Here is a 22,497-nt window from a genome sequence, read left to right on the forward strand (position 1 = left end):
TTGCACTGGAATGCACTGTGTGTGTTTTATGTGTACATTCCAACAATTAGTTTATTAGTACTATTTTCTCAGATTTAATGTGCAATCAAGCAAGAGCTGGAAAAGCAAAAAAGTGGTGAATAGTACTTGTACGTTAATCTGCAATACGTTTTACTGTTTCACATTTACTATCAAGCCATCCCCATTTACTCAAACAACCCTCGCTTAATTTTATAAAACAGTAGCTTCACTACTGGACAAAGACCATCCTCTCTTTGTATATAAAATGTAACACAATCTCGCTAGAAGAATTTTATAAGAAACATTTAAATTTTAATTCGCTCTAAGAAATTTACGAGATTTTTTTTTTTTTTTATGGATCGTGGCAATAACGAAGCATTCGTGATCAAATGGGACACGAGAAATCACTGCCTTGCTCCCCCGCCACCACCGCAGCCACCTGTAACGCAACCAACCAGGCTTTACGAAGCGGCTGTGGCCCCACCACCGGCGTTCTCAGTGGGCCGGGAAAACAGAGAGGTCAGTGGGCTTGTGGAGTTGTTTCAGGCCTATGGTATCAGGTACTACACGGCTGCGAAGATTGCTGAGTTGGGCTTCACTGTCAACACTCTTCTTGATATGAGAGATGAGGAGCTGGATGAGATGATGAATAGTCTCTCTCAGATTTTTCGTTGGGATCTTCTGGTTGGGGAGAGGTATGGCATTAAGGCTTCGGTGAGAGCCGAACGTCGTCGACTTGATGATGAAGATGATTCGCGTCGGTTGCGGCAGTTTCATGATACTGCCCTCGATGCACTCTCGCAAGAAGGTAGTACTCTCTCCATCTCATAATTTTTGTCTTGTTTGATCGCGTAAAGAGTAAAAAGATTTAGATTTTATTTAATCGGACAGAGCATGCAATAAAAATTCGTGTGTTTACAGAAAGTAGAAAATGATTATGGTCTATTTTGGGTTAAGAATGTAATGACAGTGGCCTATTCAAGTATTTTGTCAAATTCGAAACTAGTAAAAATGCAACATATGTATTAAATCCATAGTGACATGAACCGAAACTAATCGGTTGACCTACCGATTTAAGATTTATCAAAAAAATTATTGATAATTTTAGTCAAATTAAAGTGTAATTGTTAAATTGGTAAAATAATTTTTTAGGAGTAATCAAGGATTTATCGAGATTTTTTTAACAAATCGGAGATCTTTGGAACCCTGGTTAAATCTTTGGGTAATTGTAATGATAATTTTTTACTCCTTAAAACTGCAATTAACTGATAGGATTATCAGAGGAGCATGTTCAGCAAGAGAAGGAAGCAGCGGCGAGTGGCGGAGGAGGGACTTGGGAGGCAGCGGCGAGTGGAAAAAAGCAGCAACGACGGAAGAAGGCCAAGTCGAAAATAAGTTCGATGGAGGATGATGAGGCTGATAGTGATCGAGCGGATCACACTAAAGACGACAATGTGGCGACTGTTGAGAGGCAGAGGGAGCATCCATTCATTGTGACGGAACCAGGAGAGGTAGCTCGCGGAAAAAAGAACGGCCTGGATTACTTATTCCATCTCTATGAGCAGTGCCGTGAATTTCTTGTCCATGTCCAAAGTATTGCCAAGGAGAAAGGTGAAAAATGTCCCACCAAGGTATGCTAACAGCTCTCTCTAGCTTTGTTTTTGTTTAATATTTGCTTCCACAAGGTTCATAATGTGTTAGTGTATATGTAATGAAGTGCATAATGTGTCAAAAATGTGAACTCTAGTATTGTAAACGGTATTTCCAAAAGTTTAGCATAGCAAATGAAATATTAACTCTGGTATATTTGAGGTAAAGAAGAAGGGAGTAAATAGTGAAATGAGTATAGCAGAGGTAGAATATTAACTACCTCAGTAACTGTCAAATTAAAAATTACTGTTGGAATGGACACCTTTTAATTGAATGTGGCAACATGATACAGTCTGAATTGATGAATGTAAGCAGTTGGATCAGAGTGGAAGCAGCTAAGCTACATAGGTGATAGGCTGTACGGTTACTACACTGTTACCTGAGTTGAGCAGACCCGACACTTGATTTAGTTTTCGAAAATGCCAGAGCACCAAAATCATGTATCTCTATTTAATCTGATAGTAATGCTCCCAAAACTTTTTCTCAAAGACACGGCAGATAAATGACTAATTTTAATTGAGTGATTGATGGGCATACAGGGTTCCATTATTATTAGTGTGAGAGTAAACAATCATACATTGCCAATTGGATTGGGGAAAAAAAAATTGCAAACATTTTTTGGGTACCTAGCATTTTTCTTAATCTAATATTCTAATGGACCCTCTACTATCATAATAATCTCGCCAATTAAAACATTCCAAACTGACTCTTAATCAATACCACGCCATTTGAGTAAAAGTTTGGGTACTGAGTCTGGGTTCGGGTTAGTCTATCTAGATCCCTGCCATGCCTCTGTCCACACCCATACTGCATTTATCTTACCAGATGTCCAGATTCTTCTTTAACCAATAAAGCAACCCGATTCCTTTAGTTTATAGCAAGAGATTTGATACCAGATCCCAAAGTAGCCGATGCATAACGTCACAATACACCATCTGCAATTAATATAGAATCTATAGATACTCTGTCTGAGCTAGATTTTATCCAACTCATCTTATATCTGCAAGACTACTGATAAATCTTGTACTAATAGGCAAATAATAATAGAAACTATTAGGACCAGCCTCCGCCGAGTGAGATTATTTGACCTTTTGTTCCAAATATACAACTGCGACTTTTTTTGGAGTAAATAGTGAAATGAGTATATAAATTGCATTAGCGTAACAAAAGAAAATGATGTATATTTTCTTTAATCATTGTATTTTCTTTACGCGAGATGTTGAGTTGGTTGAATGATGCTCGAATGTGTGATGATTTGAAATACAGGTGACAAACCAAGTGTTCAGGTACGCGAAGAAAGCAGGAGCAAGCTACATCAACAAGCCCAAAATGCGACATTATGTGCACTGCTACGCGCTTCATTGCCTGGACGAGGAGGCCTCTAATGCATTGAGGAGATTATACAAAGAACGAGGAGAGAATGTGGGAGCTTGGAGGCAGGCTTGTTACAAGCCTTTAGTGGCCATAGCAGCTCAAAAAGGCTGGGATATCGACCTCATCTTCAACACACATCCCCGGCTTTCTATCTGGTATGTGCCCACCAAGCTGCGTCAGCTTTGCCATGCTGAGCGCAGCTGCGTTGCGGCTTCTGCAGCTGCAACAACTGGGACTCATCATCTGACCTTCTAAGACGTTGAATCAGTGAACTCATTTCCAGTCTGTATTTCTAGAATTCTCAGTGTGTTACTTTACTTTTGAGTCAAATGTAATTGTGTTCTGGATTTTGTGATGTTTAGACTGCGTTCATTTCAAGAGTATTTTATTTTTCATGTGACAAGGAGTTGTATCTTATAATTTGTATTTGGATAATTTTAACTTTTTAATAACTTATAAGTTATAAAAATAAAAATAATTTATGTATTAATTCAGAATTTATGAATACCTTTTATAATTTTTTTTAAAATTAAGTCATCAAAAAATATCTCAAACTAATTTATGATTATTATACAAACATACATTTTATAACTTAAAACCAACTTATTACACGGACATACATTTTTCAGCTTGAAACAATAAACAACTTTATACCCTTCACTTAAAGCTCACACAAACAGGCCATACTTCACTTTAAGCTCACACAAACAGGCCATACACATACTATTGATATTTACCGCCACTATGCTGGATAATCCTTGCCAAGTCGCAAATAAAAGACAAAAGGTTGTTCAGATACTCCACTAGAGAGAATTCAAGCGACCATTATAAAGTCTTTCCTTTCAAGCTCAAAAACATGGGGCTCAGAGTTGCATAGTTACTGTAATGTCTATTAGACATGTATCCATTTTGTGATAGTATTACAGGGTCAAAATAAAGAGAGAACATTATAGGGTTACAATAAAGAGACAGGAAACTATAGCCCTCCAACATAGGCCAGCGCAATCAAGACGAATGGGTTGGGTATTTCCACAATACATCATTCCATGTGCTCAGACCCTCGGTCACTTCCTTCACCACAGATGAAACCTCTTCTATGCTCACACGAATCTGCTTCTTGCTGTCCCTCTCCCGAATTGTCACTGAGGTTGTTGAATCTACTGTAATGGCCAATGGGACACCTAATTCATCTGTTCTGGCATATCGCTTGCCTATCGATGTACCTGGAATATCAAATGTGTTAGTATTCACTTCTGCATTTTAATTTGTTACACAAGTTTCTACAGTTAATTTTTGAACTGTTTGGAATTAAAAATATAATCAAATAAGTTCATAGTAATCCCACAACAATTAACGATATGTGGACGCCAACCCCTATATAGTGGCCAGATAAAAAGGGTGATCACAAAAAAAATCTGTACAGAATAAGTTCATTTATGTGTTCTGAACAACAAGAAGAAGAAACATTATAATGAAACATTATACCAAATGTTCACAACTCAATTTCTTCTACCACTTAAATTACCCACCAATTGCATGAGTTGAGACATCAATATGTAGAAAATTATAGGATATGACTATTGATATAATTGCATGTTACTAGAAGTTCATACCTGTTATATCAATTTTATAAGATATCCCAGCAGCAATCAATGACTTGGCAATGCGTTTAGCAATTTCCTCATACTCTTGATTTTGAACCAAAGGGAAAACAGTGCACTTTATAGGTGCTACCAGTGGAGGAAAACGAAAAACATTTAACTGTTCATCCCCATCTCTACTTGGTCTTGTATAGAATGAATGCTCATACAAACAGTAGATGATCCTTCCAATACCAAAGGATGGTTCAATTACTGAAGGAATGAACACCCTTTGGTGTTCTTTTTTCTTTTCCTTGGAGATTGTCAACATGTTCATCTTTATAGTGACATCCTTTTCAAGAGTGCAAACACGGAAATCCACCTCTCCTTTAGACTCCAAAGCAGCTTTCATTTCCATTGCTTCTTTTTCTCCCATGGCCTGCACACAAAATATGTTGTGCGTATATCAATCTCTCAGGAAAGAGAAAACATATTCACATTGACATAGCTTGAGAACTTAATATTTCTACCAACGAATGTGCAAACATTTCTTCCTACGTGTTCTCTTTGATTTCAAATTTTATCCTACAGCGTAATAGACATCACTTGCAAGTCGAATATATACTTAAACAAGTATAACTAGTTTGCATACTACCTCCAGCGCTTCAACCACCATCTTTTGCTTCCCCTTGAATGCCAGGCCCAACTCTTTCTTGATTGGAGTTATAACAAGTTTCTGCAAGAATTCGACATAATATGAAGAGCACTGTTATACTCACACAATGCACAATATAATCCACACACACACACACACACAGAAGAGCGGGGGGGGGGGGGGGGGGGGGGGGCAAGAGAGAGCCAGAGAGAAGGGGGAGGGATACGGGAAATCAAACCTCCACTTCTTTAGGTTCTGCAAATTTTTCATGTGCCACAAGAGCCACACCACTTTTATCCTGCAACGTAAAAATTACCAAATATCAAGATAAAGATTAAAGAACCAAGTGAAAATGACACATGAATTTCTCTTCTTTTTTCTCAATTCCTCGTACATAATTAACTTCTCATGCGACTCGAAACAAGAAGACTGTAAATCATCGACAATATTCTTTACCACTGCATGCAGATATACAGATTAACATTATAGATGAACACAAATTCCCCCAGACTTTGAAAAGACTCACCATGTGGGCACGCAAATCGTATGCAGATCTATCAGCAATACCAACACACTCAATCCAGCCATACGAAGATTCAATCTCAGCATCCCAACAGTCTGCAGCATAGTGTGCCATCTCATTTGCCAGATGTTGCCGGAAACGTAATCGCTCTTTATCAATTCCCAAGTGAGTCAGGAACAAATATACTCTCCCTATAAAGTAGCCTAGCGTTTCATTGTTGACAATTCCCTGAGGAACAGATACGTATATATATGAACATTTCAGAAGACCATAAGTATACATAAATACAAATACACAAACATATACATGTGGTGCTATCATCAGTAACGGGAGACATTATACGAAATCAGATCAGTCAGACCAACCTGAGCAACTGCTTCACCTATAACTAGTTTCCTTTCAGATCGTCCAGACACTTGGTCTTCTCTTGGAAACATCAGGAACTCTAAGCTTGCAACTTCTGCAAATTTTGGGTGAGACTTATCTTCAGGGTCAACAAAATGTTCAATCTCAGCCAGTGTGAACTCACGAACCCTTAGAAGACCTTGGCGGGGAGATATCTGCAACATATAAATTCACACGAATCAAGATAGATAGTTGTGCACTAGCTTGGTTAACATGCCGAAAACTACCATACTTCAGAAGTATATATAGCTAAAGTCCACCCATAATAAACTTTGGGACTAATGTTCGATATGAAATCTTTGGGCGAGATATGACATAAAGAAACCAATGGTTAATTACGCATCGAAGCATTCAGAACTTAGATATCTCCCCCAGATAAACGGACCTAAGTAAAAAAGCAGAGAGATTTATGTTCCTACAAGATCTTTTTACTTTTCCCCCACTCAGCTCTGCCATCTATCTAAATAATTTAAGGTAGGAAGAATGGATCAAATATGCTAATACACAAGCGTAACAGAAAAACACAACACAGAAAAAGGAAATAAGCACAGAGTAAGTTCATATTTATGAATGCCTATATGTCATACTCTTTGCTATGGCTTCCCTTTTACATGTTCAGATGTTAATCACCCACATTTTTATTGTCTATATTAGCAATTGAAGCAGTTACTCTTGGAGTCTTAAACAGAATTTCTTCCTATTGTTGAGGCAGGTTATTATCTTCTATGTAGAACAGCTCCTGTTGCAGGTTATTATCTTCTGCTGCTTCTCTTGTACTTATTGCAGCTTCTACACCTCTGAGTATACATCCTATGATTTAAAGTCCAAATCCTACTTGGTATAATCACTTATAAACTGGTATCTCTGCTACCGCACAACAAAAAGACCAATCAGATGGCACAACTATAGTTCATTAAGAGGACAGAAGACCAATCCCGAGTATTTCCTTTGTCCTCTTAAATATGCATTCTGTAATTTATAGACATGAAAACAAGAGACATTCTGTATAATCTTACAAGCCACGAGAACCAATGCTGAGAAGAAAATTTTATATCAAATAAATATTGATTTGGGGGGGGGGGGTAGCAGTCGGCCCGGCCTAAATGGTCTTTAAATTCATGGTATTCAACTTTCCAGAAATCCAGGATGCATAATTTTAGTATCACTCAGAAAATATATATTCCGTGCTCAAAAGTATGAAGTCCAACAGATTTGATCCCATCAAATTAAATATCAAATACAACTATACAAGAAAGCAAACTAAATATCATGTTCAAATAAAGATTAATTCCTATTAACAGTTGTAGCTAAGCCTGTACATAGCCCATGCAATGAATTGTTTTATTATATGCTACCTCATTCCTAAAAGCTTGGCCAATTTGAGCAGCAGCAAAGGGAAGCTTGCTCCCATTGTAATAGTACAAGTCCTTGAAGTTAACAAAAATACCTTGAGCAGTTTCAGGGCGCATGTATCTGCAGCAAAGTAATGTAAGATATTTAACCAAATGAAAGACTTGGTGAACAAAAAAGTGTTTTTAAAAGACCTAATCACCGTGGCATACTAATGTATGTGAATATATAGGCTTATAAATAAATTTGTGTGTGTGCACACAAACGTGTCCAGATAATATTTTTACCCTGGACTCAAACCAGATGGACCAATTGACGTCTGAAACATTAAGTTAAATGGATAGGGAGCAGAGAGTGGATTCTTTGTATCTGGAGCAGTAATCCCGTATTCCTTGATTTTTGCACCCAGTTCTTCAGGTGAAAGATCATCCAGTACAGCAAGAATATGTTTATATTCTGCTCCTTTCTCAGCAGTGAGGGTAGCATCTTTTTCTAGCTTCTCTTTGCAGAAGTCTTTGAGCAAGTGATCGGCACGGTAACAAGTACCTGTCTTTTCATCCTTCACCATCAGGTCTGTGAACTTGTCGACATGACCTGAAGCCTTAAGCACAATCTCTGGTGTCACAGAGGGACAATCAACCTCCAACATGTTCTCTTCGAGAACAAAATGCTGAAATATAAGAGTAAAGTTATTAGGCCATGTGTGAACAGAACCAATCACATGAACGCATATTTGATATATATATATATAATGATTGTGAACAGAGCAAGGAGCTTTAACAAAGTGGTAAAACAAACAAACAAACTAAAACAAACAGATACAGCTCCACAAGTTCGGTATATTACTAAGAGCTACTCTTTAAACTCCAGGTATTAAGCTCCACTATGTTTTTAAATATTATCTGGGACACCCAATTTTTATCATTGCTGTAAGTAGTACAATCCAAACTTTTTAAAAATATTTAATAATTAACAAACTTCATAAAAATTATCATCATAAATTTTTACATGCAAGTTAAATTTCATAAATTCAATTTCACAAAGCCGCACGTAAAGCACACAGATTAACAAGTTTTTTAAGCGCTAAAATTCAACACATACTTAAATTTTGATAATACAAAATACATCAAATCATTGCTTTTAGTTAGAACTATCAGGAATTAAAAAAAAATAATAACTACCGATAAGATGAATCAGTAAACTGGATATGTTCTCAATGAAAAATATGTAGTATACTTTTCAGAGTCATTTTCGTTGAAAATTTATATGAGCTTGAGAACTAAAAACAGTAAAAAGTTACCAGTTGTGGAGGATCATTAAATGGGAGCAATCTCTGTGGGTAAGGGGGATGTACGATGTTTCTTAGCTAGAAAACTATTCTGGGAAAGGAGAGTCCCGTATAACGAATAATGGTTCATGGAGCCTGATTATTTTTTTCAGTGCTCGTGCAAAGGCTCATGACTTCATTTCACATACGGTCGGAGAAGATTCAAACTTTTTCATGTCACATGACCCTTGGATTAATGGCAGAACCCAAACAAAAATTTTGGGTCCTATTATTTCGATAATAAAGTCTCGTAATCTTGCTACTTTGGGGATTTTAGGGCCTGGCAGCACAGTTATTCCAGCCACAGGTTAGCTATTGAATTAAGACACATCTGCAGTTCTGTGCAAAGTAAGCATTTTGATTGTATCGCATGGGATGATCTGTCAGGGCAATCCGTCTCTGTTTCGTCAATATGGCGCTCACTTCGTGGACTAACATAGTTTGGAACAATTTTTTTTGTTATGGCTTAGTTAGCATTTCGTCAAAGACTTCCAAGAGCAGACAGAATGACCCACTTTCGCTGGACTGTTAACAGGAACTGTATGTTATGTCAGACTAACTTGGAAAATCATTTTACTCGAAATAATTTTTTTCAGCTTGGCACATTCCTTTATATATTAACTGGAACGACTTGTTAGAGGGAAATGTGAGCATTGGTGAAGCTACTGGTTTTATCAAGCAGCTAACAAATCTCTATTTAACAGCATGCATTTGGATGGATCGCAACAAAAGAATACATGCAGGACAAGGGACTTCTAAAGAGGGTTTGGTTCGTTAATTAAGTCCAGAATTCTTGACAAGTTGTCCAATTGTGATGTATTTCGAAGGAGACTCAGAAGAGACCCAGCTAGTGCTACTTTTTTGTATTAGCTGCCTGTTTTGTTTTGGTTATTTGTAGTCATAATGCTCTTTGTATATCTCTAGTTTTAAATTTGTATGAACCCGCACCCGTACGGGCCGTACCCCCCACCCGAATCCCCGTATTTTTAAATTTGCCGAATTCCCGTATCCCCGTACCGCGCACTCCCGCACCCTCACTCATGCTTCCTACTTCCTAGGTACCACGTGATACCCAATCCGAGAATGCATAACAGGTCTTCCAAAAGAAAATTTAAAAAAAAAAATATCTGTTTAGTTACCCGTTCTCAGAATGGGTAACATGTAATACGCTAACCCAGAATGAGTATTAGGGATGGTATTTTTGGTCATTCTCCCGCAAAGTGGTATTGACGTCAGCATAAGTGATAAAATGTGGTAATTTTGGCCATTAGCCCAACAGAGACATAAATCTATTTACAGCTCTGAGTGTTTCCAAGTATCAATCTGACAGCAGTGCATTGAATAGTCCAAATCATCTTCGAGTTTTCCCATTTGCCCAAAATACATTAACAAGTCTGATAACAAATCATCAATCATAGTCGAAACATTTTACAAACCCAATAACAAGTCACAGATTTGGATCCACTACATAAACCCCACCTAAACTAGTTATCACCAAAAATTAGAAAATCATGTAAATTTCCCTGAACCCCGAAAAAAAATTCCGCGAAACAGTAGGAGCCTAAACCAATCTAATTACCGAAAATTAAGCTAAATCAGTAGAAGGGTATAAGCATTATACAAGTACAAATACACAGAAAGGAGAATCGGGGTATAAACCTGACGCCAAAAGGCAAGAACATTGGCCTTAACGGCGCAACCCGGAGGCCCATAATCAAAAAGCCCAGCAACACCTCTGTAAATCTTGAACGATGGTATATAAAACAGCCGCCGCTCTAGAGTGTTCACCACGGCTTGACGAAACGCCTCTCGGTTCTGCGCCTCCTGAGCTGCTGCTGGGACTGCCGCCGCCGCCATTTTGGTGCTGTGGTGCCTACAGTGGTGTGTGTATTGTAAAAGCGTGTGTGTATATGAGGATAATTTTAGAGAATTTAGTAGTGGTCGCAGGTGGGGCTGTGGAAAAAACAAAAACATATATGACTAGGGCTTTATGTTCTGCTCCTTGGATTTTAATAAGATGGGCTGAACTTGTAAGATCAGGATTTTAGTCTTTGGGCAAACGGGTTTCTTTCTATTTTGCAGAGAGAGGACTATTTGTCTAATTTAATTTTTAAGAGTTCGATACCTTATTTTTTTTCTTTAAAAAAATGTTCGATAACCTATATCTTAAATAAACTGATTCGGTGAGCACGATCGGATAGCCCAGTGGTTAAGGGTTTATCCTCTGTCATCCCAGGTCATGGGTTCGACTCTGGCTCACCCCGAGAATATCTTCGAACAGATACTCACTTTGTAAGGCTATAAGCCATATTAGTCAAAAAAAATAAACTGATTCGGTTAAAGCATTCCGAATCTTTAGCTAAAATTGTTATTGTATATTATAAATAAAAAATATAGTGATTATGTAAAAAGAAGAAGCTCAATTTCAATTATGTAGGGGCCGTTTAGACAAATTTAAAAAAAGTGTTTTTTGTTTAAAATAAAGAAGTGAATTAGAATTGAGATCTAAATAAGTTAATAAAATCTTAAAAGAATGGAACCTTTAGGGGAGAAGTTAACATTCTCAACTACTTAAAAATATTTTTATTTATTTATACAAGCGAGTAAAAAAAACAGAAGCCAAAAGCAGAAATTGCCAACCGGCGCATAGTTTTCTTGTCTATAAATATGGTTAATCTTTTTAATATTGATTATATTTGCCAAACTTTTATAGCAGGTGAGCAAGAGAACTCCACACCATTTGTTGTCATGTTGAATTATATATTTTATTTACAAGAATTTAAAACACTAATAACATACTATTTTAAAAAATATAATCAATTATTATCGAAACAAAATATATCACGCATTCAACACATTTTGCACAATATCTTGCGAATTTAATATAATCAAACAATTTTATCAAGTGTTTTAAAAAGTTCATTAAACAGCTACACAGTGGAATTGCGGTCTAAAGCAATTCAATTATGTAGTAAGCGGATGTTAGGCATTTTCGAAAATTAAGCGAACCATTAAACGAATTAAACGACAAGCGGAACAAGCAATCATAATGATGATAACTTACTTTTTAATTTTAAAATATTACTCCTTTCATAATATAACCATGATTATATTAAAAACATATATTCTTTATAATATCATAAATTCAAATTCCCACCACATCTTAATTTATTCTTAAATATATTAACATTATAATTCAATATTTACACATATATTATTAATCTGTTTATTAACACGATTAAAATTAAGCATCTTTCCGATCGTCTGAACGTTAGAAGGTCGGCGCTTAACACGGATTTACATTGATACATGTAAGTTGTGACGTATATAAAATTATTGCGTTGATGTATGTAAATATGTAAGATTCAATTATATTTTTATAATTTAAAATTATAAACTTAAATAATTATAAATTTGTCATGAATTTGTGTCACATATCACGATGAAATATAGAACTTATCGGGTTAAGTAGGTATCTTTTTATTTTTTAAAGTAGCCCCCACCCCATATTTTTATAATTTTAAAAAAATAAATTTAAATAATTATAAATTTGTCATGAATTTGTACCACGTATCACGATGAAATATAGATGTTATCGGGTTAAGCAGGTATCTTTTTATTTATGAAAGTAGCCCCGGGAGAGTCCATTATAATTATCAGAATAGCTAAGTAGTACTTGAAAATTGTAACTTTTTTCAACACTTATTTTTGTCTAAATTTGATTTTATAAAAATATTCAGGGTCATTTCAAAAATTAAATTATTATATTTTATTATTAATATACTAACTTTCACAAATAAAATTTTCATATCAAAAAAATTATCAATAAATATATTATTTAATTTTCATTTGACAAAAAACCTAATTTTCATCGAAGACTTGTTAAAATTTTTTAACAATTTTTTTATTATACACATACTAAACACTAAGATTTATTAATTTGAATCGATTTTAATGAACTACTGCTCCTTAACCTCGTATAATATAGCCACAGATTGAATCAAATATATACGTACTCCCTCCGTCCCAATGAATTATATACATCGAGATTGGACACGGATACCAAGAAAAAGTGTAAGAAATGAGTAAAGTTAGATGAAAAGTGGGTAAAGTGGTGGGACCCATATATTTTTTAATAATAGATTTGAGATAGTGGAGGAAAGTAGTGGGTGTAATAGTGTTTTTATTATTATAGAATAGAGATAGTGAGAGAATGTAGTGGGTGTAGTAGTGTTTTATATTATAAAAAGTTGTTATTTTGGGAATGTATAGAAATGATGGGACATCCAAAAAAAGAAACTGTATAGAATTGATTGGGACGGAGGGAGTACAATTTAGTGATGTAAATGTTTTTTTTTTTTGGAAAATGCTAGGGACCCCAAATATTTATCCCAAAATTTTTTCCCAAATGACATGGCGAAATTTCATTGGTTGCATTCATTCCCATAATAATGAGGCCCCCCTGCAGATTAATCAATCACCCAATCAAATTTCGTCACTTGTTATCCACGTCATTTCGTAACAAATTTTGGGAAAAAAATTTGGGATCTTTGGCCTTGCCTTTTTTTTTTTTTAATTCAGTCAAACCGCCCGGTTTTCCCACAGGCCTCCTGCAGCGGCCAGCGTATATAAAGCGAGTATGGAGTCCGTTTTACGCACCACCCAAAACAAAACCCCGCTCCAAGCCCCGCAATTTTGGCGCCAAAACAGGAATGGCGAATAAGCTGAAATCACAATCCTCTCATTCTCCATCGATGCGCCAGCTCCGCTGCAAATTCACTCGAATCGTCTGTAATCACGATCAGCTCAAAATCGCTTTTCATCAGCTCAAATCGCAGATCGAAAGCGGCCTAAAAGAAGTAATCATCACTACTCATTTTAATTCAGTCTCATCATCAATTGTGTTCGCATATAAGATTTTTGTTCAATTGTAGTTTACGAGTAGATTAAACATCGCTCTCGTCCTCGCGAGCTCGTTTTATTAGATTTGAGGTAGTTTGAGATCGTCGTTGTGTAATTGCAGGCTGAAGATGTGTTTAGGTCACTTGCAATTCCGTTATCGAAGCTCGTTGGCTTGAAGACCGTTGAAATGGCTGAAGAAGGACGATATAGCAATTTTTTCATGACTTCTGAATTACAAACTCAGGTAACCTAAAATATATGCAAGTTCGTTCTGTAAATACAGTACTTGTTTACCTTGAAATTTGAATATTAGGTTTAGTGCTATCATGTTTAATCTGTGGTTAATATGGCAGAATTGTTGGGGAAACAATGGCAGAACAGATTCTTCAGAAGGCTCGCCATCCGCGACAGATAGAGTACATCAAACACACAAGTTTGAGGTGAGTTCTGAGCTCGATAAATTAAAGTTCAAGTATACGTGAGTGATGTAGCAGGTCACATCTGTGATTTTAAAAATGTTGTTTTCCTGATTCATTTGATTAGTTGATTATCATGTATGCTTAGCAGCAACTTGTAAGTCTTCAAAAAGGTGAGTATAGAGAGATCTCACATATAAAATATGTAAATGCATATTTGAGGTGAATCCTGAGCTCGAACAAATTGATTTTAAGTTTACATGACTAATAAAGCAGGTCATGTCGGTAAATTTAGAAATGTTCTTTTCCTAATATCATTTAATGTGTGGATTATCATGTATCATATATGCAGGTCGTAAGTCTTTAAACATTTGACTATAGAAAGATCTCGATTATAAGGAATGTATCAGTCCTGAATGTAAAGGGGTATCAGTCTTAAAAAGTCAGATTTAATGTTTTATGTACTTATGTGTCCTAAACAGCATTGGTTGAAGTAACATTTAATTTACACATCTCTGAGGAGTTCAAATTTGAAATATAGCATAATCTATGAGGTATTGTTAATTTTTAGTGATTGTTTATAGATGTAGCTTTTTAGTTAATAAACATATTATAATCCAACTCACGAGGCATGTTTAGAATGAAAACAAGGTTGGCCAGTAGCACAAAGAAGTGATCAATTCATGCAAAATTTTATTTTATGCAACTGAAGTTACTGTTAGTAACATTTGAACTTATGGCCGTAATCTTCATTTGTTAACTGACTACAATTTTAGAGGAGTGAACCTGTTACTCTGACTGGCATTATAGCCGACCACAAAATCGTCCTTCTTTTCCGCTGTCTAATTAAACCGACACAATCCTAACCTTTAACAGTGACTTCAACTCTGGACCTCTGTTTGACAGAAAGAGTTGAAACCATTAAAATGATCAACAGCGTTGCTAAATGGAAACTTTCTGGTGAACCTTGCAGTTCCGAATTCCAGAAAAATTCTAATCATTGGATTTTTCCCTTCCGTATATCGCTATCATAACTCACAATAGTATACAAATACGAATCTTAAGTTAACTAGTGGAAACCAGAAGAAACTCTACCCTACCGTACAGCATGGCTGCAGGCCATGGAGTTTTATGACTCCACTTACCTAAAACTCGACCAAACTAGACCCTAGTTGATGCCAGAACAATATTAAATTATCGGCCATATATTTGAATGGAGTGAGGGAGCGCGGGAGACCGGGGGTGGAGGGGGAGGGACGGAGATTTTGTGCCTGTTAATCTATGTTATAATGTTACAAAGGTTTGCAGTATAGTGGTTTACGCAAATATAGTTCTAATAACGTATTGCCAGCAGTATTGTGGTTTGCCCAAATATTACATACTGCCTGTGAGTATCTCTGTATTGGTAGGTCTTGTGTTTTCGAACTGTAATCTTGACTATAACATTAATTTGCAGTAAACTAGTTTGGTTAGGGAATCTGATCTGCTTTTTCATTGGATTAGTGTCTTATGTATGTTCTCACTCGACCTTGTGATGCACAGGAAGACTTTACTACTAGAGCCACCACTGCAGGGAAAGATCTGATGCAGAAACAGAAATTTCAACTAACACAGTTAGTTTACCTTCTTAAAAAAATCGAAGCTCAGGTTAACTCTAGCCAAAATGAAGTTTCTCAGAACATCAGTGACCATCAAGTCTCCATGCAGAAGTACTTTGAAAAAGCTATTAGATATGTATCTACTTTTTATCAGTCTGGTCAAAACTATGAAGCCTTTCTTGTCACAATCCAAATCCTTAAAGCCACATTTTCTCGAGTGCATAATGTCCTTGGATCTGTAGAGGGAGATGTTGACAATATGATGAATAAACTTGCTACATTAATGTGTAATCCGATGATTGAGTATGTCAAGGGCTTGAAAGCTGAAATAACATCAGGAACGTTCCCAAAGTTGTTGACAATAGTGGAAGAAATGGTAGAAGCAAATAAAGATCGAAGACTAGAATTAGAGGAAGCAAGAATGAAGTTGAAAGGGGCAGAAGAATGGAAGATTGAGGCTTTGGGCAGATTGCAGGAATCAGAGGGGCGAGCAAGGAAGATGAAAGTGCAGCTAGGACTCTTATTGGAATCTGAAAAGAGGTCCTTGAACTTGGAGCGTAACACTGGGAAAGAGGTATGCCATACAACATTCCGCAATTTCACAAAGAATGTGTTCTATTTAGATTATTTTTTAAAACTTTTTTGCTAAGCCTATAGCTGCAGTTCTTGATTGATTATCTAATAGATCACATCTTAATATATTCTTTTATTGTTGCAACACTTTGTGCTTTTCTGATCACTGATCAAGAAAGATAAACTAGTAGATTCCAGATGGGGAAAAGAAGCTACTAAAACGTACTATAAATTGCTTAAAGACTTAGTTTTCACTTCCATAGATTCTTAAAACAACATATCCTTTATTTCAAATCAACACTCCAACTCTTCTTTGGGTTTTAAAAAATGAGATATGTTGTTAGATTAGGTTTGATATAATATTATCATCATAATTAATTTGTTATGCTCATTGATCATCTTTTACAAACTTCTTATTGAGAGTTATTTTTGGTATGACTGGATTGTTAATGTGGATTAGAGAAATTTATATCATAGGTGTCAATTTTTTTGCAATATTATATCATTCTATCTAGCGAATCTCTCCTATAATATATAGTAATTTAAATCATTCACACTGGGTTGTTGTTGAAGTTCTTATGTTTAAGGGAAGATCAGACAAAAGATGAGAAGTTGTTGTGGGAACTACTGAAGAAAAAGAGGAAATACCAACCACCAGACAGTCCATTTGCACAAACAGGATTCCTGTGCACTGGGACCAGCAACACACAGAGGAAATTAACAAATGGGAGGTCATTAATCCATTGCAAACCCATCAAACGTAGCTGTGTCCAGGGATTAAATCCACAAACCCCGCGCTTGGATTACTTGATACCCCTAGGTTCAACACCTTCAACGACAACTCATAATTGCTTTAAAATGCGCAAGCGCATTACACCATGAGGTTAAGCTCAAGTGGTACATGGACTACTGCAATGTACATTTGCTCTTTCTGGTAACTTTTTACTAGATGCTATGTTTCGGTAAAGAGTTCTAGATAGTTTTATGTTTCTGGATACTGATGCCCATGAGTTCATTAGTTTTATTTTATATCGTTTTTTTTTTATTGTACTTTAGTTGCTTCGGCTAGATAGCCGTAGTTGCTTGGATTCAGCAGAAAATATATAGAGCTTAGCTAGGGTTAGCAAATTTAAACACATGATTTGTATAAAAATTCACAGACATACGTAAGCAGAATGGAAGTATAGATCCAGGACTCAACTTGTGAATAAACTCACCCTTTGATTTCCTGTCGCCGCAGCACTCAAAATTTAAAGTGCTTCGGCAGACAAGCATTTGGCTGGAAGGAGAACTTACTAGTACTGAGCATATCTGAAGAAAATTGTCAATTGAAATGTGAAAGAAAGTTAAGGGATTACTTCACAAATTACAAGACAAGTGAGGAGGAAGAGAAGTTTTCATATCTGAAGGAGATTATTAATTTATGAGGCTTCTGGACTTCTGGTCACAGGAGGTCAAATATAACTAAATTTGTAATTTAGGGAGGTGAGTCTGTACAAGTATTCGCTGGTAACCTACTGGTGTAGGTAAAGAGGAATAATTGACTAGATCGATCAGGGACTAAGAAGAGATTTCAGTTGGGTAAGAAGATTGTTGATCAGAGAGGCTTGATGGTCAGAGGAGGTTACAGTCATTATATTTATGGATTATTGAATGTGACTACATGTGCTAGTAACAATATGATAGAGAGTTGAAAAGAATTCATGAAGCATATATCAGTAATATATAACATTTAAAATGAAAGAGTTCATATGGTTGACGTATATCTTTTTTCCCCTCAAGCTGATGTCACTAAACAAGGTCCGATTCTTTGTAGCTTAATTAGAAACCATTAAGATTTAAGACGGTTGATTAATTGACAAGTAGTTGAAATTGGGCGGTTCAAACAGGTTCAGCTGGTCCTTTTGCCTTGATGTTCTTTGGCACATACCAAACAACAAGAAAACCGAAGTACTAAATGTGACTAAATATTTTGTAAGAGCGTACTGTTTACTTTGCTTGCCTCGGTATATGGCATACTTCTAGCTGGCATATCTGTTCATTTTCATAAGTTTTAAGCGTGCCTCAAGTTTGCAATATAATAGATACGCTTTTAAGTTGGTTCTTCCCCTAATTCTAGTGGAAATTGAAATTCATTCATATATCTTTACAAATTTGGGATTGAACTTCCTTAAAAAAGGATTGAACGTTAAATATTTTTAACTTCGGGGCATGCTTACTTTATATTTATATTAAAAGCTGTATTTTAATTGATTTATACCGAGTTCAGTTGCTTACTTTGTAAAAGCGTGATGACTCTCCCTGTCACAACACCTTGTGCACACAACTTTTGCAAGTCTTGTGTAGAAGAAATATTTGCTGGGCAGACTTTCACCAAGGAGAGGAATAGGGGCGGGCGCACTCTGCGATCACAGAAGAATGTTATGAAGTGCCCTGCATGCCTTATGACATATCTAACTTTCTTCAGAATCCACAGGTTTGCTTATATTTGTACAAACTGATAGAAGTTGGGAACTAGATCTTGTGTTTGGGAACAGCTATTAACAGATTTAGTGTATCATAATACTGATTTTGGAATATAACTGTTACATAATTTTATTGTTATACTTCTAGACCCTGTATAATTTATTGATCCACACATTGACAGCTTTATTTTGTTGAAATACAGGTGAACAGAGAAGTGATGGATATCATTGAGAAACTAAAACAGAGACCTGAGGATGAGAATACTGTGGACGAGTCTATAGTGAAGGTATCGGATACTTCTGAAAATGGTGGCCTGGTGGCTTTGTCAACAGATGAGGATACAGACTCATCAAATACTGAAACTAAGCCACTGAGCTAAATACTGATGTGGTGGCTGGCGGGAGCGCCGGTGTAACCTGCAGATGAACAAATTAAACTTAAAGTATTTTCTTTCATAAGATAGCCATAAACTTAAAATTCACTTTACATATCTACATTTCTACACAGGGCACCTTTGCATAAGCCAATCTTTATATCCAGTATGTTGGTTGTACGGACTTTGTATTTTTATAAACTTAACTGTGCTTTGCTCTGTACATAATTACATTAAACGGGGCGTGTAAATTTGCAATCTAATAATTCAGTAGAATTAAGTAATGTGACTGATTTCTAGAATATTATACACATCTTCCTTTTGATATTTGTGACATGATTCATTTTACTCCGAAGCATGCTTGAATACAAATACATATTACTTCATCGGTCCCGTTTTCTCATTTTCTTTTCTTTTGCCCCAAAATAATTGCATCATCTAACTAATATGATATATAATGTATTAAGAAATGATTGTTAAGTAAGAGCTTGTTTTCAAGTTACTTCTATGCCATTTCTAATTTATCATGTTATTAGCTATAGGGCATAATATACAGTCTTGAAATAATTATAATGGTCCTAATTGGCAATTGACATTTACGGCTAGTTATTACCGGTTTGAATTAGCTATTTGACTACTTGATTGAAGTAACTTACCGGTTTGAATTAGCTATTTGACTACTTGATTGAAGTAACTTAATAAAATAGTTATTTTGACTAGCGGATTGAATTAGCTGTTTTGTGTTTGGTAAATCATTGTTTGGTTAATTTTTTATATTTTAAATAGACATATAGCTCTAATTAATTTTTTCAAACTTAGCCTTTTGAGTTCAAAACACTAGTTAGTTCGCTAACTACTAAATACTAATATTAAATATGATTCAAAGGTCTAATTTCTTTTTATCAAACCTTTAACTTTTAAATATGACCAATATATGATGACCATGTTTAGAGAAAATATAATAACTATAAAAAAATTATATAACTTTATAATTATTAGTGGATAGTCGGACGTGGTTACATAGTTTCACTAATAACAAACCTCCTTTTCTATTAATTAACTAAAAATATATATTTTTATACATCATACATTAATTATATATGGAAAATCTAATAGAATTTATAGCAACTATATTTATTTAAGTAAAAGAAAATTTTAGAATAATAATATATATCGTGACTAATTTTGAATAATTATGTATCAATCTTATTATATATTTTCAGTATATGATAGTTTTTTTGTGAATAAAATTAAAAAATAATTTTGTCATTTCTTCCTTATGTGATTATAAATATCTTAATATGTGGTTTTTTTTAATCTTATTTCTCGTCGGCCCCGTTTTCATCTTCTTTCATTCCTCTCCCTTTTCTCTGGAATACTCCGCCCTTCCTCTCTTCATCTTTACCAAATTACCTTCAATATATCAAATATAGGCTCAATACCACTGTCACTAACAAAAAAAATGATCTAAAAATGATAAGCTGTGTTGTTCATAATTATTATCCGATCTACGGTGTTGTGATTCATTTACTCATTGATCTTTCGTGCTATCGGAGTAAAGGGCGTGGTACACATGATATCTTGGTTGATTTGGTAAGTCGATCTGGTAAGTCGTTTTTTGAATAAATTTGTTACATCGATTGTATGAATCGAATGATAAAAGTTTTCATTTGAATGAATTTTAAACAAAAATTTTGAATTTATCTTTTTTGAAACTCAAAAATTAATAGTTTAATATTTTTGTGAGTATCGAATCAAAAGTTCAATTCGATCATATACGTAATTATATCCTGTTTTGGTTAGTATGTGTTATGAATTTTTCGATTCAAATCAATAAAGTTAAATCGGGTTCAGATTCAATTTTACTTTTTTTTAATTTATATCAAGATTTGATTCCGATTTTATCTCGATTAAATTAATAAATTCATGTTATGCAAAACTTTCCAATAATTTTACATGAGTTTTTGTCATATGTCTATGACAATTCTTGAGATCTTCAACTTAATATATATCAAAATTTGTTTCAATTTTTATTATCATGTTTCTTTCTCTATTTATTAGTTTCAAAATTGTATATGCAGTAAACAATGAAGAGAGTGCTTCAGAAAAGATTGAATTGTCATCCAAATTCACCTGTGGAGGATGTGATGATGATGACAAAGTCTTCAAATTTCACTGACCTTAATGGACAACCTTCTTGAGGATCAAGTAGCCGTTGCTCTGAGAAGGTTAAGTTCAGGAGAACCATTACTAACTGTTGCTTATTCCTTCTAAATACACAAAGCAACTGTTGGTAACATAACTTGGAGTTTCGTGGAAGTTATAGAACAAAATGGAATCCACTATATCCAGTGGCCTTCAACCGAAACTAAGATGGTAATCCGTCATATCCAATGAATGGACTTCAATTTGAGCATTTCTTTACACATTTTTAGAATTGTTATATGATTAATTTTGTGATGAACACGTTTTAGGAAGTTCGGTTTTATGTCTGCAGAGTGCGTTTTCAGTTCCTTGGGTTTATGATATATGCTTGCATATTTAGAATTAGGAGATCATGTCTGGTCATTGTTTCGATTTTAATACAAATTTCTAATTGTTCCGAGTTACTTGTTTAGAATTCGTGATTGATTTGGTAGGATCGCTTTTCTTAATTACTTGCTAATAGAAGTTTGTAGTTGTAATTTATGAGTTATTTAGACATTGGAGTATAATTCCAGCAATTTTGAAGTTATGTTCATGATAAATGGGATTTAAATCTTTTATGCTTTGGGAGGGATATACCATTTTGTTTACAGAAAAAATGTCAAGTTCATGTATGAAGCTTGTTTATTCAGTATTAGCCTACACTTAATAAGGGAACAAGTGCGGTTGGGTAGTGTTTCTTTTTTCTCCTGGATGTTTCTTTCATTATTTTGCACAGTTAGTCATATACCTTCATCAACAGTTGCATTTTTCTTCATTGTTTAGCTCACTTGTTTCTCCATATCATCATTGGTGCTCTACTTACAAAAGAATGTAGCTCTGACCATGATTATATTTGTAGTCACACTGATGAATTTTCTTGGTGAAAAGGTCATGTAGTTGTTCGACTGATAGATACAATTGCATCTTTTTTTATGATTAAAGTATTTTAATAAACATAAATTTTGGGCAAACAAAAAATAAAGTTTTCATATGTTATGTAGATGTTTCGTCGTTGCTTAGGATTTCTGGCATATGAAATCAACAGCAAAATTCTTTTGCATCTTCGTGTGCACATTGGCTCTTGGCATTTAGTCCTGTGAATAGTTAATTGTTGTGAA

General features: G+C 35.1%; 3 protein-coding genes across 6 annotated transcripts; 2 read left to right on the forward strand and 1 right to left on the reverse strand.

The window, feature by feature from the left end:
• The first annotated feature begins 200 nt into the window (after positions 1-200).
• On the forward strand, positions 201-3,541 carry LOC108195322 (floricaula/leafy homolog). Of its 2 annotated transcripts, none has more exons than XM_017362281.2 (3): positions 201-808; positions 1,282-1,631; positions 2,917-3,541. In XM_017362281.2, the coding sequence occupies exons 1-3, from the start codon at positions 355-357 to the stop codon at positions 3,277-3,279; spliced, it is 1,167 nt and encodes a 388-aa protein (XP_017217770.1). In that variant the 5' UTR covers positions 201-354; the 3' UTR covers positions 3,280-3,541. The 2 variants fall into 2 exon arrangements, with proteins under 2 accessions (XP_017217770.1, XP_017217769.1); XM_017362280.2 differs by having other exon boundaries at positions 203-808; positions 1,273-1,631.
• A 291-nt stretch (positions 3,542-3,832) lies between these two features.
• On the reverse strand, positions 3,833-10,863 carry LOC108196264 (glycine--tRNA ligase, mitochondrial 1). The gene is made up of 9 exons (XM_017363470.2): positions 10,524-10,863; positions 7,825-8,207; positions 7,543-7,660; positions 6,148-6,342; positions 5,786-6,010; positions 5,498-5,557; positions 5,260-5,340; positions 4,638-5,043; positions 3,833-4,247 (listed from the first exon to the last, which is right to left on the reverse strand). Exons 1-9 carry the CDS (start codon positions 10,836-10,838, stop codon positions 4,030-4,032), a joined length of 2,001 nt encoding a protein of 666 aa, XP_017218959.1. The 5' UTR covers positions 10,839-10,863; the 3' UTR covers positions 3,833-4,029.
• A 2,629-nt stretch (positions 10,864-13,492) lies between these two features.
• LOC108196288 (uncharacterized) lies at positions 13,493-19,476 on the forward strand. Of its 3 annotated transcripts, none has more exons than XM_064081475.1 (6): positions 13,493-13,723; positions 13,888-14,010; positions 14,120-14,206; positions 15,725-16,354; positions 16,927-18,829; positions 19,022-19,476. In XM_064081475.1, exons 1-5 carry the CDS (start codon positions 13,577-13,579, stop codon positions 17,233-17,235), a joined length of 1,296 nt encoding a protein of 431 aa, XP_063937545.1. In that variant the 5' UTR covers positions 13,493-13,576; the 3' UTR covers positions 17,236-18,829; positions 19,022-19,476. The 3 variants fall into 3 exon arrangements, with proteins under 3 accessions (XP_063937545.1, XP_063937546.1, XP_063937547.1); XM_064081476.1 differs by having other exon boundaries at positions 16,927-17,287; XM_064081477.1 differs by having other exon boundaries at positions 16,951-18,829.
• The last annotated feature ends 3,021 nt before the right edge of the window (positions 19,477-22,497 follow it).

This window comes from Daucus carota, chromosome 7, assembly GCF_001625215.2.
Source record: "Daucus carota subsp. sativus chromosome 7, DH1 v3.0, whole genome shotgun sequence".
NCBI lineage: Eukaryota > Viridiplantae > Streptophyta > Magnoliopsida > Apiales > Apiaceae > Daucus > Daucus carota.

Bases quoted from the DNA above. Each gene is read 5' to 3' on its own strand.
- LOC108195322 (XM_017362280.2), top strand. From the start codon at position 355: ATGGATCGTGGCAATAACGAAGCATTCGTGATCAAATGGGACACGAGA. The intron at 809-1,272 runs GTAGTACTCTCT...ATTAACTGATAG, and splicing joins CGATGCACTCTCGCAAGAAG to GATTATCAGAGGAGCATGTT. The intron at 1,632-2,916 runs GTATGCTAACAG...TTTGAAATACAG, and splicing joins GTGAAAAATGTCCCACCAAG to GTGACAAACCAAGTGTTCAG.
- LOC108196264 (XM_017363470.2), bottom strand. From the start codon at position 10,838: ATGTTTTTGTTTTTTCCACAGCCCCACCTGCGACCACTACTAAATTCT. The intron at 6,011-6,147 runs GTTGGTCTGACT...TCTGTTCCTCAG, and splicing joins TAGGTGAAGCAGTTGCTCAG to GGAATTGTCAACAATGAAAC. The intron at 5,341-5,497 runs GTTTGATTTCCC...GAATTCTTGCAG, and splicing joins CAGAACCTAAAGAAGTGGAG to AAACTTGTTATAACTCCAAT.
- LOC108196288 (XM_064081475.1), top strand. From the start codon at position 13,577: ATGGCGAATAAGCTGAAATCACAATCCTCTCATTCTCCATCGATGCGC. The intron at 14,011-14,119 runs GTAACCTAAAAT...TTAATATGGCAG, and splicing joins CTTCTGAATTACAAACTCAG to AATTGTTGGGGAAACAATGG. The intron at 14,207-15,724 runs GTGAGTTCTGAG...TGTGATGCACAG, and splicing joins ATCAAACACACAAGTTTGAG to GAAGACTTTACTACTAGAGC.